At 40.7% G+C, this 15,306-nt stretch overlaps 1 protein-coding gene across 1 annotated transcript in view; it reads right to left on the bottom strand.

Moving 5' to 3' along the window:
* PRKDC (protein kinase, DNA-activated, catalytic subunit) overlaps positions 1–14,889 on the bottom strand; it is a 122,956-nt gene extending 108,067 nt beyond the window's left edge. The window contains exons 1-9 of the mRNA XM_060775277.2: positions 14,656–14,889; positions 9,524–9,600; positions 8,935–9,027; positions 6,728–6,802; positions 6,297–6,405; positions 5,388–5,500; positions 3,247–3,346; positions 2,683–2,738; positions 2,554–2,584 (exon numbers count right to left, since the gene is read on the bottom strand). Of these exons, the coding sequence (XP_060631260.2) occupies positions 2,554–2,584; positions 2,683–2,738; positions 3,247–3,346; positions 5,388–5,500; positions 6,297–6,405; positions 6,728–6,802; positions 8,935–9,027; positions 9,524–9,600; positions 14,656–14,809 (808 nt within the window). The 5' untranslated portion in view covers positions 14,810–14,889. The remainder of the gene's footprint in view (positions 1–2,553; positions 2,585–2,682; positions 2,739–3,246; positions 3,347–5,387; positions 5,501–6,296; positions 6,406–6,727; positions 6,803–8,934; positions 9,028–9,523; positions 9,601–14,655) is intronic.
* Positions 14,890–15,306: the final 417 nt, after the last annotated feature.

The following is a 15,306-nucleotide window of genomic DNA, read 5'->3' as shown; positions in this document are numbered from 1 at the left end:
GGTGTGGCAATGGGCAGTCCATTGGCCCCCTCAATTGCCAATTTATTTATGGCAAATTTAGAGAACACTGTATTATTAAATCCATCTTTAAATATGTATCACACCAATATTATATATTATGGACAATTTATTGATGACATATTCATGGTATTTAAATCAACCGAGGCCGCAGTAGGTTTCTCTAATTGGATCAACACCATACATACGTCTATTAAGTTCACCAGCCATTTCAACCTGTCACATATTAATTTTCTGGATGTTACAGTCTATAAAGATCACAATAAACTTTTAGTCAAGAACTTTAGAAAACCCACAGATAAAAATTCTTATCTTCATTACAACAGCTTCCACCACTTTAGTTTAAAAACCAATCTTCCATTTTCACAGCTCCTCAGACTTAAACGGAACTCAAGCACCAAGGAACAGTTTATTCAGGAAAGTGTCACTTTAAGCCATGAGTTCAGAAATAGAGGCTACCCCAAACATGTAATAAGGAAAGCATTAACCAAAGCTGATAAAATAGATAGGACTACCTTACTGAAAGAATGCCCCAAACCCATAAAAAATCAAATTATTTGGACACAAGAACTATCGCACTATTCCAAACAGATTACCAGAATCATCAAAAAACACTGGCATCTTCTTCAAGATATTCCAGGTTGCCAAAAACCACCCATTTTTGGTAATAGGCGTACTAAAAACATAAGAGACCTGTTAATTCATACAGATTTAACCACTACTACTACTACACCTAAAAGCACTTTGAGAGGCCATTACCCCTGTGGACGCTGTAAATGTTGTCCGCAATCATGGAAAACTAAGGAGGTACACAACTATAGGAACAAAGTGGGCACCACACTCAAACATTTTTCCAATTGTAATAGCAGTAACCTTATCTACCTTCTAACATGTGACTGTGGTTTGTGGTATATTGGAAAAACAACCAGACCTCTGAGAATTAGAATTTCTGAACATAAATCTAGAATAAAATGTTTATCTATGGAGTCCCTTCTATATTCACACTTTACACAATACAAACATTCATCCAATTCCCTTAAATTTTGTGCTCTGGAATGCATCACACCAAAACCCCATATGGATTTAGAAGAACTACTATCCCAAAGGGAAATGTTCTGGATCTTTAAGTTGAAAACCCTTTCCCCTCAAGGACTTAACGAGTCACTTAATTTTAGCTGTTTCCTTTAAGTTTCTAACTACTCTTTATAAACCTGTGGATGACCCTTCAGAAATACTCGCAGTGTGAATTTACTTCTAGCAGAGTCACCTTTTGTATTAGCTATCTGGCATGATGTGAGTATATGTTATATGTTTATTGTATCCATTATCTTTACTACTGTAATTGTTCTGGAAAATACTTGTTACTCTATGTGATGTTATGTTTTATTATAGATAAGAGTCTAGAGTTGCTGAATTTATCAACTCCTGAGGAAGGGGACTGCTTTCCCCGAAACAGGGTACAAAAATACCCGGGCACCCCTGTTGAATGCCATTCGGACTTTTCCTACAGAGACTTATTTTGAGAAGCAGTGCTCCATTTTCACTGGACTTAATTTGGATTTATTCCATGAAGATTTTTGAGAGTGGTGCTCCATCTTCATTATTGACTTCAGCATACATATAGCCTCATGACTCTATGCTTACTTTGTGTATGATTTATCTCATTGTATGTATCCCTGAAGCCTATATACAGTGGTACCCTTGTTCAGACCTGGAACTGTTACATTTGAGAGCGGTTGCTCCTTTTGATTTTGTTTTGGGCCACTGAATTGAGCTATGTACTCGGGATTTTGTTAAATAGCATACTATATGCGCTTTTGACATTATATTTTGACATTATACATACACTGTCTTGTGTTTGTGCTGATACCCTACAAGTACTCTGGGATATTGTATAGCATCTCCATTTCTAAGCCAAAGAGCCGACGTTGTCAGTAGACGCCTCCTAGGTCATGTGACCAGCATGACTGCCTAGAGTGCGGTTACCTTCCCGCCGAAGTGATACTTACTGATCCACTCACATTTGCATGTTATCAAACTGCTAGGTTGGCAGAAGCTGGGGCTAACAACGGGAGCTCACCACGCTCCCCAGATTCAAACTGTCAACCCTTTGGTCAGCAAGTTCAGCAGTTTACCCTACTGCACCACTAGTTATAGCAGTAAGTTATTAGCAAAATAAAACCTCTACCTTTCTAGAATTCGCTTTCCTATAGAATTATGCAAATCAAAATTAGAAATATAACACTTAATATATATTTTTTGTTATTTTTTTCACACCATGTTGGCCTCTAGACAAAACAGATTTCAAGTATAAAGATGTTTTTTTTATTAAAGAAGGAAAGGCAACCAGTTTATATAATCTGAAAAGCACATTGTATATTTGTATATATCTGATAAAATTCCTATGGTTTATTTGTATTGAATATGATCTATTAACTCATTCAACACATTTTATCTATTTATCCAATAGAAAACATGTATGGTATTATGGAGACTGTTGCAGAGGTCATTAGATATAAAATATGAATTTCTTACCAAGTGGTACTGCGTATCGCTTTAAGTCAATCTGCAAGGTCAAAAAGCATAACACAAAATACTTATTAATTAAATCTCTCTAATGCATCTAAAAAAATTTTTTGAAGGACAGTGAGACACTGAGCATACCTGTGGACTTATTGCCTTCACTGCAAAATCAAATATCTCTTTTGAAGTTTTTGGATCTGTGAAGGAAATGTCAAACATCTGATTTGGGGCTGGGAATTTAGTGAACATTAAAACCAGGCCTTCACAAAAATCAATATAAACATAATATACTGGCATAAATCCAAAATGACTTTTTCCAGAATCAAGGACAAATGTCCTCCATATGTCCACATGGATCCTACTGACATCAGAATGGTTTCCTTCTAGGTACAATAAGTGATATAGAGCTTTAATAAGGTGATATGAAATGACATGGGAAAAGAATGTTTGAACAGCTTTGAAGGTAGGCTAAGTTGTTAGCACCTATTCTGAAGAGCAATACTTTTGTATCAAGAAAATGGAAAAATGGAACAGTATCCAACGAAATGTCTGGTTCTTGAGGTATCAAAATCCAACAACTTTCTAAAACTCTGATCCTTGTCTCCAGCCCCAAAAGACTTATAGTGCTGACTTCTTAACAATTTCATCATGTTTATAAACCATGCTACTCTTATAACCATAATTTTAATAAGAAAAACACTATACCTTCATCCATGGATTTAGTGAAGTTATACATGAGTGCAGCCAGCCCTTTCAAACATCCAGCTACTACTGGGAACTTAGGCTCTCTTGTTGCAGAAGTCATCTGTAAACAAGGAAGTATTTTGTTCTAATAAAATACTGAAGGAAACAAGTATCTTCAGATACCAGCCTGGGGTATTAAAACATAATTTTGTAATGCATCCAACTACCATAAATCCATAAAAATAGCAAGCTCAGTGTATTGTTGAAGAATTTCACAGCCAGAATCAGTGGACTGTTGTGTGGTTTCTGAGATTTATGGCCATGTTCTAGCAGCATTTTCTCCTGATGTTTTGCCTGCATCTGTGGCTGGCATCTTCAGAGATCCTCTGAAGATACCAGCTACAGATGCAGGCAAAACATCAGGAGAAAATGCGTCTAGAATAGTGATTCTCAATCTGTGGCTCCCCTGATGTTTTGGCCTTCAACTCCCAGAATTCCTACAAGCTGGTAAACTGGCTGGGATTTCTGGGAGTTGTAGGCCAAAACACCTGGAGAGCCACTGTTCTAGAACATGGTTATACAGGAAATCATACAACACTCCAATCCTAGATTCATTTTTCAATGTTTAAGAGGTTTTTAATGAAAATTTCAGGTAAGCATTTAATAATATTATGGTGTTCCTTTTTTTAAATGAGACTAATCCACCCCAATGAAATAAATCAGGAGTTCTGGAAAGCTGTAAATTTTTGTTGCTTTCAATACAGGCAGTGCCCAAGTTATAAATAAAATCGATTTTATAGGTTTGTTCTTAAGCTGAAGTTGTATGTAAGTCAGAACAGGTACATTTTAAGTGTACTTCAGCCAAAATTATATATTCTTTAGCTTGGGATACCATAGAGAAGGGTTAATAGCCCTGTGGTGTTTGTTTTGATGTCTGTGTCCCAGTTCAGAGATTGCAACTCATTTCATGTCCTTATAATTCAATTTTGAAAAATATCGCTTGTTGTGGGAACAATGATTGGTGCTAAAGTTTCAGTGGGGACACCTTTCCCACATGATAACTCTTCCAGGTGTGAATTTTCCTTCTGAGGCGTAGATTTCTCTCACTTCCTGTTGTCTAACTCTCGTTCTTAGCGGTGATTCATTTGTAAGTCAGATATTGTAACTCAGGGACTGTCTGTACAACATATTCACAGTCAAATCTGACAGATTGTGCACACTATAAATCCCAGATCTAGAAAAAAAATTCCAGTGGTTCTCAACCTATGGCCCTCCAGGTGTTTTGGACGTCAGGTCCTACAATTCCTAACTGGTGGAAAGCTGGCTGAGATTTCTGGGAGTTGAAGTCCAAAACACCTGAAGGACCAATGGTGGAGAATCACTAAATTATGCATTAAAAAGTAGTAAAAGCTGTTGATAATTGTAATGAGAATAAATCAATGCATAATTTAAGCAACAGATATCAGAGACTATTCTGATATACTGCAAGGATGATCAGCTGATTTTTTTACTCCAAAAAAGTTTACAACACCATATATTGCTCTTATGGAACTACACAGGTAACAGCAATGCTAAATCCTCACACAGAAGATGTTAATAAACTATAGCAATAATAAAGTCTAAATATTTTGATCAGAAATACGCTTTTAAAATACTGTTCAGGGGTATCAAATCTCTTCTTTCTCAGTCACACAGAATACTGATTTCTATCTTCTGCTTATTTTTATATTGCAACTGAATTTAAATGGACTGTACTAATCTATGAATCTTAATGCACTAATATGTTTGTATATCTTCACAGTGCTACAAGTACTTCATTGTTTTATGATCAAAAAATCCTGGCAATGTTTGCATTTGCATTAAATTAAGATTAAGGCCCCATCTAGACTGACCATTTAATGCAGTTTGAAGCAAACTGTAGCAGCCAAACACCCATAAAAATGTGCAAAAGGAAACAGAAAAGAAAAGCAAGCCCTTAACGTGCCTCAGTGCATCATGATTTGTGTAATCACCATCTGGGCCTCAAACTGATTCCAGGATTTCCTATGTAATCATGTGCACAGTGAAACTACTTCCTTCAATACTAGCTTGAAACTGAATTAAATGGCCAGTGTAGATAGTCCCATATAGGAATAAAGTTTTGCAGACTCCACATGCATTACCTGTGTTTTAAGTTCCCCAAGGTAAGCTCGGAATAATTTTTCAGAGTTGTCAAGCATATCGCTAGGTTGTACTTCTCCCAAAACTCCCAGGAGCTCATAAATCCTCTCCAGAACTTTAAAAAAACAAACAAACCGCAATTTAGAATCTTTAGATTTTATTTGTTACCAAGTATGCTAATGTATCTAAGCAACAAGGAGACATGGAGTAATTCACAATATAAATCTGTTCTTGTTAGGATGCATGCACATCCAAATTTCAGTGGGTATCACTGCTATCTACACTGCACTCAAAGTCTCCCAATCTAACATCTTTGTTACTGAGCTTGCCTCAAAGAAAGAGAAAGCACATACTGTGATCTTGTAAGAAAACCCTAAAACCTAATTTCATGCTTGTTTAAAGTTCAGCAACATTCCCAGTGCTACAATTTAATGTAGTAAAGTATTAGGCAGAAAAATCCATGGAAATGTACTCTGTCCACACATGAATAGACATCAGATTGTTAAAAATTCCTCTGTGAGAGTAAATAAGCATCACTTCTTTAACTGGGCTCCTGCAGAAGCCTTAGGTATGAATGAGCAAAGACCATAAAGATCACTGTTGCAGAAAAGTAAACACTGGATCCAGGAACGTACAGGTTGAACATTTTTATCCAAAATGTTTAGGAACAGAAGTATGTTTCTGTTTTGCTTTGAACCCTATATTCAAGATAACTAATTATATACCTGTATGCAAAAGTAAAATGTTCCAAAATACTAAAAATTACTTAGGGCAGAAGCAGATGCAGCAGCAAAGACTCCATGATTAATCACATTCATGAAAGTGAAATCCTCAAATGTGGGGACTATATTGCCCTATTTTATTTTACTTATTGGATAAACAAAACTGCTAACAGTAGAGTTAAAGATTACCTGTATCAGGTATTTTACTTTTTGTAGCAAGTTCACCGTAGAATTTATTAAATATTTCTCCTACTTTCATGTCTTCCATCACAAAAGATGATCGTAAATTCTGAAGAAGCTGATAAAGTCATCCAAGATAATAAAGTATCAGAATGAGAAGCGTATAGTAAGGTCATTAAGAGATATCACACTTCGATGTTAAATAGTAATTTTACAAGGAAGTTCCAGAAACATCTGAATAAAACAAAGAATGCTTCTGGGGGTTAATTTGCCTGCTCCCCCAGAGTCATTTGTTTTGAAACTTTCAGGTAAATATTCATCACAAATACTTTTAAGGAGCTGAATTCTAATTATTATTGTCTATGAAGCATGAATAACTAAATTATTTTGGAACTCAGAAATGAGAGGGAATTATTCAAAGTTTTTAATATAAACCTTACCTTTATCAGTAGCTCTAGGGCTGGGACCTTGCATTTTGCTGCTTTCTCTTTTGTATAAACACTAAAACACACCCGCTAAAATTTGGAACACAAAAACAAAGTTGAAATGAAATAAGTTGAACTGTCATTTATTTCAGTTTTCTAAAGCACTTTGCAAGACAGCCTTCTGTATCCAGGTACGCAACTGACCACAAATTATCATTCCCCATGTTACTAAATGGTGACAAACTGAACATGGACACACACTGATGCATGCATATCATCATTATTTGATAATACAGGGTGTGATCATCTGAATTTTTCAATATCTGTACAGGGTTCTGGAAGCAAAGCCCACAGATACAAAGTGCCAACTATAACTGCTCAGGCAAAACATATTAGAATGTTCTGCTTCATTTGAATAGCCTTCTGATAGCTTATGTGAAACACATTCAATAGAATCTATATTAGGAATGGGCAACTATGGAAGGCTAGGCCGCATCAGCTACCAGGAGACCTGGGTGGGGATTACAACTGCTCCAGTAAAAATAAAAATTATCCCTTGGGCCTAAATTGATCTACACATCCACAAAATGTGGTGGAAATGTACCATATGCCCTTTTTTTGCAGCCACGATTTGTCCACATCTCATTTACATGTAGAAATAAAGGCTCTGAGTAACAGGACTAAGAAAGCGCCTGTCAATTGAGTAGCAGGTTGTTACTTTGAAGGGGCATGCACTTTGCACATTCTCAGGAGTCCCCTTCTGACTTGGGAGGGCGGCACAGAAGGAACGCACAAACGAGTTGAATCTCTCTGAAGATAGCTTTATTTGCTGACCAAAGCAAATGGTAGCACTTGTGCTCCAGGCATGAAAAATACTGCCACACCCTCAAGATGGGGTTGTGATCATTTATTGTTTTACAGAAACCCAAAAAGCACATTTTGATTGGTGTTCACACATTGACCATTTAATTGGTCTATGATTACTTAATACATTTCTGACTGACTCTCTATCACTAAGCAAGCAAACAGGTGAAAAACAGCAGAAACTGGAATAAACTTTAAGTGACTCTGACTTGAGGGGATGCGCCAGGCAGGCACCGGCTTATCTCTTAGTTACAAGTTAAAGCAGAATGCTGTGTGAAAGAATTGGGAGGGTAGATGTGAGAACTACTCCTCAAACTGCAGTGGTAGCTCTTTTTAAAAGCTATACCTTTGTTCGTATACACTTGTCAGGTGGGCCCTCCAGTCCTATATAGTGTTTACAAAACTTATAAAACCACATCTCCTTCAACTTAATTAAGCTGCAGTGGTTCCCAAACTTATTTGGCCTACCCCCTGGAAATCAATTTTTCTAAATCTTCTCTTATTTCTTTGATGCTTTCACCGCCCCTTTACAGTTATTCATCACCCCCAAATGCACCTGTGGCCATTACTCCCCCCCCCCCCCCGGATCATTGCAGTGCGCACCAGGGGGTGGCAACGCCCACTTTGGGAATCACTGAGCTAGAGCAATCCTGTGCTCGGAAACTTCAGTATGGTTCAAAGAGCAACAGCCAGATTGCTAAGCGGGGCTGGCTACAATCAGCTCCTCTGCCTGCCAACACATTTCCAGGCACAATTCAAAGTGCTGGTTTTTGACTTCTAAACTGTGGAACTCCCTCCTAAGACAGAACAGGATGGCCCCATCCTTGCTGGCATTTGGAAGGATAAGAGGACGTTGCTGAGTTGGTTGTGGGTGTCATTTGGGGGGGGGGGGGTTGTATGTTTTAAAATACATCTTAATTGTATTTATTAAGTTTTAATTGTATTTTTAATCAGACAAAATGTTTGCATTTGCTTTGTTTTAAATTGATCAAGATGTGAGTCCTTCAGTTGCCTTGAGTCCCCTCGGGGAGCTAGGTGTGGTACAACTAGTAGTAATGATAATAATGTAAAAGTTATAGAATGAAGAAAAAGCACATGTCCGTTCTTCCACAATACAACACGAAAATTGCATTTTTCACATATTTTCTGACTAGATAATATGGAACTGCTCTTTCAAAGTTGTGGATCTCACAGGAAATACAGAAACAATTTTCAACTGCCAACATTCAATGACAAAAACGGTTGGCTTTTTTAATGGCTTACTGATTTTACTATATTTTAACATTACACGCACCATTTTAACATGCCTAAAATCATGGGATTTGTATAAAATAGTATAATGGTTTTTCCTCACCCACCTTTATATCTTGTGCATAGGGGTGAATTTTTGGTCCAGTTTTTTCCAGAAAAGCAAGAAGAAATTTTAATGCTTCCTCTCTGCAATCTCGAAACTGAAAATAAAACATGTTCACATAGTAACTATGTAATCAGACAATGAGAAATGTGCAATTAGCAAGACACGATCCCTACAAAGTGAATTCATGACAAGTTATTCACTCTCTCAAAAATATATATTACTGGACCGTCAGTAGTTATTGCAGTTAATTTACCACATTCAGCCACCCCCCTCCCAAAGCAGTCCAAGCCTTCTCCAAGTGTGCATCTATTTAATGCAGCTTGATACCACTTTACCATCCATGGTTCAAAGCTTTGAAATCATGAGAGTCGTAGTTTGGTGAAGCACTAGCATTACTTGGCAAAGAAGGCTAAAGACATTGTATAACTACAATTCAAACAACTCTCAGGCAGTTAAAGCGGTGTTCAACTGCATTAATTCTACAGCACATCCCACATACAAAAATGTTTTTCTCTGTAATTCTTACTTATCAAGGCAACAAGGCCCCAAAGTAATTATGAGAACACTTGAATCTAAGTTTGTCAACTTACTTCTTCAAAGTTCAGAGATTTATGGATAAACGCAAGCAATCCATCTTCTTTCGAAAATATCAATGAGATCTGTAAAGCTTTGGAGGGAAAGACAGGCTTTAAACAGCATGCTTGCTCTTTTCAGACATACACTTCAAGATTACAGTTGTGTACAAGGACTGCATGACATGTATAAAATTCTATAGCCTAACAATATATGCAGAAAAACAATTAGCTAAAAAACTCTAACTTCTTCTTTCCTACGTATGTTGAATATAGCCAGCTTTGTCTAGGGGTTTGGAAAATGTCAGACTTTCTAAGAATTTTTTTTTATTTAGATCGTCTGGGGAGGCCCTGCTCTCACTGCTGCCTTCGTCACAAGTACATTTGGCGGGGATGAGAGACAAGGCCTTCTTATTGGTGGCCCCTTGGCTGTGGAATGCCCTCCCTATAGATATTAGATTGGCCACCTCCCTTTTAACATTCCGGAAAAAAAGTTAAGACGTGGCTTTTTGAATAAGCATTTGCAAATGCAGAGTAACTGACACAGGAAACGACTAGACAATGAGTGTGGACAACGTTTTTAACAAAGAGACACTATGAATTTGTATTTTGTTGATTTGTTTAGTTTTTCTTATATGTTATGTTTTTGATTGCATTTGTGACATTATGAGAATTGAATTTTACTTTGTTAACTGCCTTGAGCCGCCTATGGGCTGAGAAAGGTGGTATACAAATACAGCAAATAAATAAATAAGCCTCTTTCTGTCCCCCACCCCCTTTCTGGTGAACCATCTTGCCATGACTCTGTCGCACCTGCATCTCTCACTCGCTGCGTTGCCTCAGCATTGGGTCCCAGCTATCATACTTTTGCCATGTATTTTTGAGCTCAGGGTCACACTATATTAAAAGGGGCTTAAAATATCTTTAACAGGAGATGTGCTTGCTTCCTTGATCTGCTGTTGAGGTCAAACCCGGAACTCCCTGCCTTCAAGCTGATCTGACCCGCAGCAGGGAGTTCCTCAGTTCTCCATTGCCCCGCTTGGACCAACCTGCATGAACGTGGCCACAGCAGCAGCTGTAACTCAGAAGCCTTCTTGTTGGTTCATTTTCTTCACCCTCCTAACACTGTAACTAATCCCCTAAAAAAAGTATCAATTAATTGTAACCTTTTTCCTCTCCATAGTGTTACTTTGTGTCCTTTAATTGCCTCTATCTTCTCTCTACATTAACCTTTCTTCTCCCAGGCCACAGATGGCTGCCGGCCCACTTGGGATGCGATTTTTGCATCCCACGGAGGCCAAAACTGAGTTCTCTTAAACCGCAAATACAGAAACCCATCGGGTCCCTGTATCCACGAGTCAACAAATGGCTTTGAAAATGGTGTCATTCTTCTCCTGGGAGGATTCTAAGACTAATGGCTATCTCCGTTTCACTCTGCTAATCCCTCCACCACAGGAATAACCTTTTTTGTCCCTCAAACCTCGACCTGGATCCCAGCTGTTCTTCTGAAGACACTGCCTCGCTGCCACCATTTTGTGGGTGCCCAGGGAGTCTGCTGATCTTGGGAAACTGTTGCGGTCATCACATAGGATCTCCAAGATGTCGGCGGGCTGCCTTGGTCCCTGGTCAGGAGGGATCTGCAGTTCTCTCCATGGTCACGCTGGCAGCCGGCTCATAAGAGCCCCATGGACTCTGGGACACCCTTTCCGACTTGTCTCCCCTGGATTTTACAACTTTTATCAACTTTCTTTAACTTTTAAGAACATTTGAAGACTTTCTGGAACTTTTTCCCCACACCCCATGGACTCCCCATCATGACTTGGGGACTATATGATTTCACAATACTGGACTCTATATGGACTTTGGTGGATGGATGGGTTATGAATTTCCTTTCTCCATTTCTCTCTTGTGTATACCTTATGAATCCCCTATGTGTGTGTTTGTATCTAAAAATATGGAAAGCTACCCTTTCGTGACCCCAGAAAGACACAAGCCTTGGGAAATTCTTCCCTATTTCCTGAGGTGAATTCCTATTGACTTAAGGTTTCCAACAAGGACCCACTGCATGATAATAACAATGGTGCGTCTTTGTGTCTCGGAGCATGTCTGCCCAAGAAGGCTCCCCATGATGAACTGGTCACTTGTCAACAATGGGACATCCTGCCTTCAGGGAAGATCAGGATGTCCCAATCGTCTCTCTCTCATTGTCATTTCCCCTTGGACTGAAACTCACATCGATAACATCAATTAATCCCATATCCGAGACAGAAGAATATCAGGGCTTGGCAGCCATGCCAGCCATTTCTGCATATTTCAACCTTTCGGGACAATGCCAGGCTGGCTTGAGGAATCTCCGGATTATTGCCGGCCATCAGGACACACATTGAATCATTTTAATCCACTCATCTGTACTCTCAGTTCATTGTTTTTTCTTTGGACCGCCTCCTCCACTCTCATTGGTCAAGAGCCCAAAGCGGCGCTGGCTCCCTGATTGGCTAAGGTGCCTAAGCCGGCCGCGCCTCTTCTCCAGCTGATGATGACAGCCAATCAGAAGAAAGTCAGCAAGAGGGTGGGAAATTTGAACTTTGACAGCTGTTTCTCTATAAAAATGTACTGCAATGTATTGAATGTATGTCTCTCCTGATGAACTATTAATATTATTATTATTATTAACTTTATTTATACCCCGCTAACATCTCCCGAAGGACTCGGAGCAGCTTACAAAGGCCAAGGCCCTCAATAAAACAACAGCATAACAAATACAACAATAAAAACTCAAAAAGCAAAACAATAAACATTAAAGCAATAACAGTAAACATTAAACAATAACATCGTGACACATTTAAAACAAAGGGCCAGGCCAAATGCAATGAATAAAATTAAAAGTGCTAGACATGACAGGTAAAATGTAAGGATTTTAGAGTAGGTGCGATGCGCAGACAATCTTAAATCTCTAATAAAGTGCGTTTGGGACATGATGCTGGGAGTTTCCTATTCTGGAAAGGCACACTGGAACAGCCAGGTCTTCAAGCTCTTCCTAAAGACTGCCAACATTGGGACTTGCCTGATGTCCTTGGGGAGAGAGTTCCAGAGTCGGGGGGCTACCACAGAGAAGGCCCTGTCCCTCGTCCCCACCAAATGCGCTTGCGACGCAGGTGGAGTTCGTGAGCAGGGCCTCTCCAGATGAATGGAGGGATCGTGTGGGTTCATATACAGAGATGCGGTCACGCAGGTAGGTGGGTCCCAAACCATTTAGGGCTTTGTAGGTGAGCACCTGCACCTTGAACTGGGACCAGTAAATGAACGGCAGCCAATGGAGCTCCTTAAACAGGAGGGTTGACCTCTCTCTGTAAGGAGCACCAGTTCATAACCTGGCTGCTGCCCGTTGGACCAGTTGGAAATTCCGAGCCGTTTTCAAGGGCAGCCCCATGTAGAGCGCATTACAGTAATCCAATCTAGAGGTGACCAAGGCATGGACCACCCCGCAGTTTGACATCTGTACCAGCTGGAGGAAATAAATACAACTCAGCGGCTTTTCTTCAACTTTGGTGAGATTTATTGGGAAAAATCAGGGAAAATTCTTTTGAATCTCTCTCTCTTTGCTCACCAGAGTACCGGACTCTCGTTGTTGGGTCTGAGGGCTCCCCTCTCCTGGGCGGGAGCCTCCAAGTTCTAGGTCGATATCACTATCACCACTCTAACAGTAGATGCATCCCAGGCTAACCACATCTTCTTCATGAAGATCTCTCTATAATTTCCTATGTCTAGCATGACTCTATGGCCAGTTTCCTTCACTTATGCGGGAGAAAATAACTGAACTAGCGCTTGGAATTCATGAAGAGTACTGTCAGAATTTGTTGATAGCAATGTACAGGCAGTCCCCAAGTTTTTGGTTTTTTTTTTTTTTGTCGTGTCAGGAGTGTCCTGTTGTGAGAGAACTGGCCGTCTGCAAGGATGTTGCCCAAGGGACGCCTGGATGACTTTTGATCCCCTAGGCAACGTCCTTGCAGATGGCCAATTCTCTCACAACAGGACACTCCTGACACGACCAAAAAAAAAAAAACAACAACAAACAAACTTGAGGCCTTGGCCTTTGTAAGCCTCATTGAGTCCTTCGGGAGATGCTAGCGGGGTACAAATAAAGTTTAATAATAATAATAATCATCATCATCATCCTTGTAGGAGGCTTCTCTCATGTCCCTGCATGAGGAGCTGGAGCTGATAGAGGGAGCTCATCCGCCTCTCTCCGGATTCGAACCTGCGACCTGGTCTTCAGTCCTGCCGGCACAGGGGTTTAACACACTGCGCCACCGGGGGCTCCGTAGTCCCCTAGTTGTAAACATAGAAGTAACAAATGACACTGAGTTAAGAACAGGGGTGAGCCAACAAGAAGCAAGAGAAATCTATGCTTCAGAAGGGAAATCCACTCCTGAAGGACTTATCATAGGGAAAAGGTATCTCAACTAAAGCTTAATCACGAATCCTTCAAGTGGCGTCAAACTGTGTTAGATCAGGCATGGGAAAACTTGGACCCTCCAGGTGTTTTGGACTGCCATGTATGATAGCCATGTATAACTATGTGAGAGGAAGCCACAGGCAGGAGGGAGCAAGCTTGTTTTCTGCTTCCTTGGAGACTAGGACACGAAACAATGGCTTCAAACTACAAGAGAGGAGATTCCATCTGAACATGAGGAAGAACTTCCTGACTGTGAGAGCTGTTCAGCAGTGGAACTCTCTGCCCCGGAGTGTGGTGGAAGCTTTTAAACAGAGGCTGGATGGCCATCTGTCAGGGGTGATTTGAATGCAATATTCCTGCTTCTTGGCAGGGGGTTGGACTGGATGGCCCCTGAGGTCTCTTCCAACTCTTTGATTCTATGACTTCAACTCCCACCAACCCTTAAGAGGCTGAGGGGGAAAACGAAAGGGCCTGAGACTGTTGGGAATGGTGGGAGTTGAAGTCCAAAACTCCTGGAGGGCCCAAGTTGGCCCATGCCTGGCGTGGATGCACCTCAGGCTAACAATGTCTCCTTCAGCAAGTTCTGCAAGCCAGCAAATGGAAGGGAGCCCTTTTCCTGTCCAGAGGCCTAGCTGTCCCAGTGCAGCCTTCGCCGTTTGCAAGCAGCGCATCCCTCCGAGGGGCTCTCACTCACCCAAGACGCCCTCTCCGCTGCTGGTGACACATGTCTCCGCCAAGGACCGGACCAAGCTGTGGCCAAGAAGGGAGGCGCTGCTCGGGTCCGGGCTCCGAAGGGCGCTGTGGAGCTGGAAGAGGAAACCCGGCACGTTCGACCCGGGCCCCGCCATCCTCCCCTCCCTTCTTTCCCTAGACTGGACTCAGGAAGTTCTCAGCGAGAGAGAAGAGCGGCGAATGCGCGGAACCAGCACAGACATGTAGGGGAGGAGCCAAGGCGACGATACCAACTCTCTCCACGGGGGGGGGGTATACGCGCTCGGCATCCGGGCAACTACACAAAAAGGACGGGTGAAACCACTGATCGATGTTTCTAATTCTGAAACAAATTCTTTTTTGTCCTCAATAGGACCGGCTTCATTTCCCCCCACGGCTGGAACAAGAATGGCTAATTCCCCCTTTTTTCGAGGGTTAATAAACCCTTCCTGAGCAGAGATTCCGCGGCACCTGTCAAATCTGGGAGATACCATTCTAAGAACGGAAAACGGGGGTGTTCCAGCATCCAATCAAAGTGCTTTTTTTGGATTGAAACAGGTTTCCGGAGTCAACCTTTTCAGCTGCCTCGCTTTATTTAGTTGATGACTGCTCCATTTAAGCGATCCGATTTCTC

Source organism: Anolis sagrei, chromosome 4 (genome assembly GCF_037176765.1).
Source record: "Anolis sagrei isolate rAnoSag1 chromosome 4, rAnoSag1.mat, whole genome shotgun sequence".
In the NCBI taxonomy this organism is placed as follows: domain Eukaryota; kingdom Metazoa; phylum Chordata; class Lepidosauria; order Squamata; family Dactyloidae; genus Anolis; species Anolis sagrei.
This window is presented reverse-complemented; position numbering and strand designations above follow the sequence as displayed.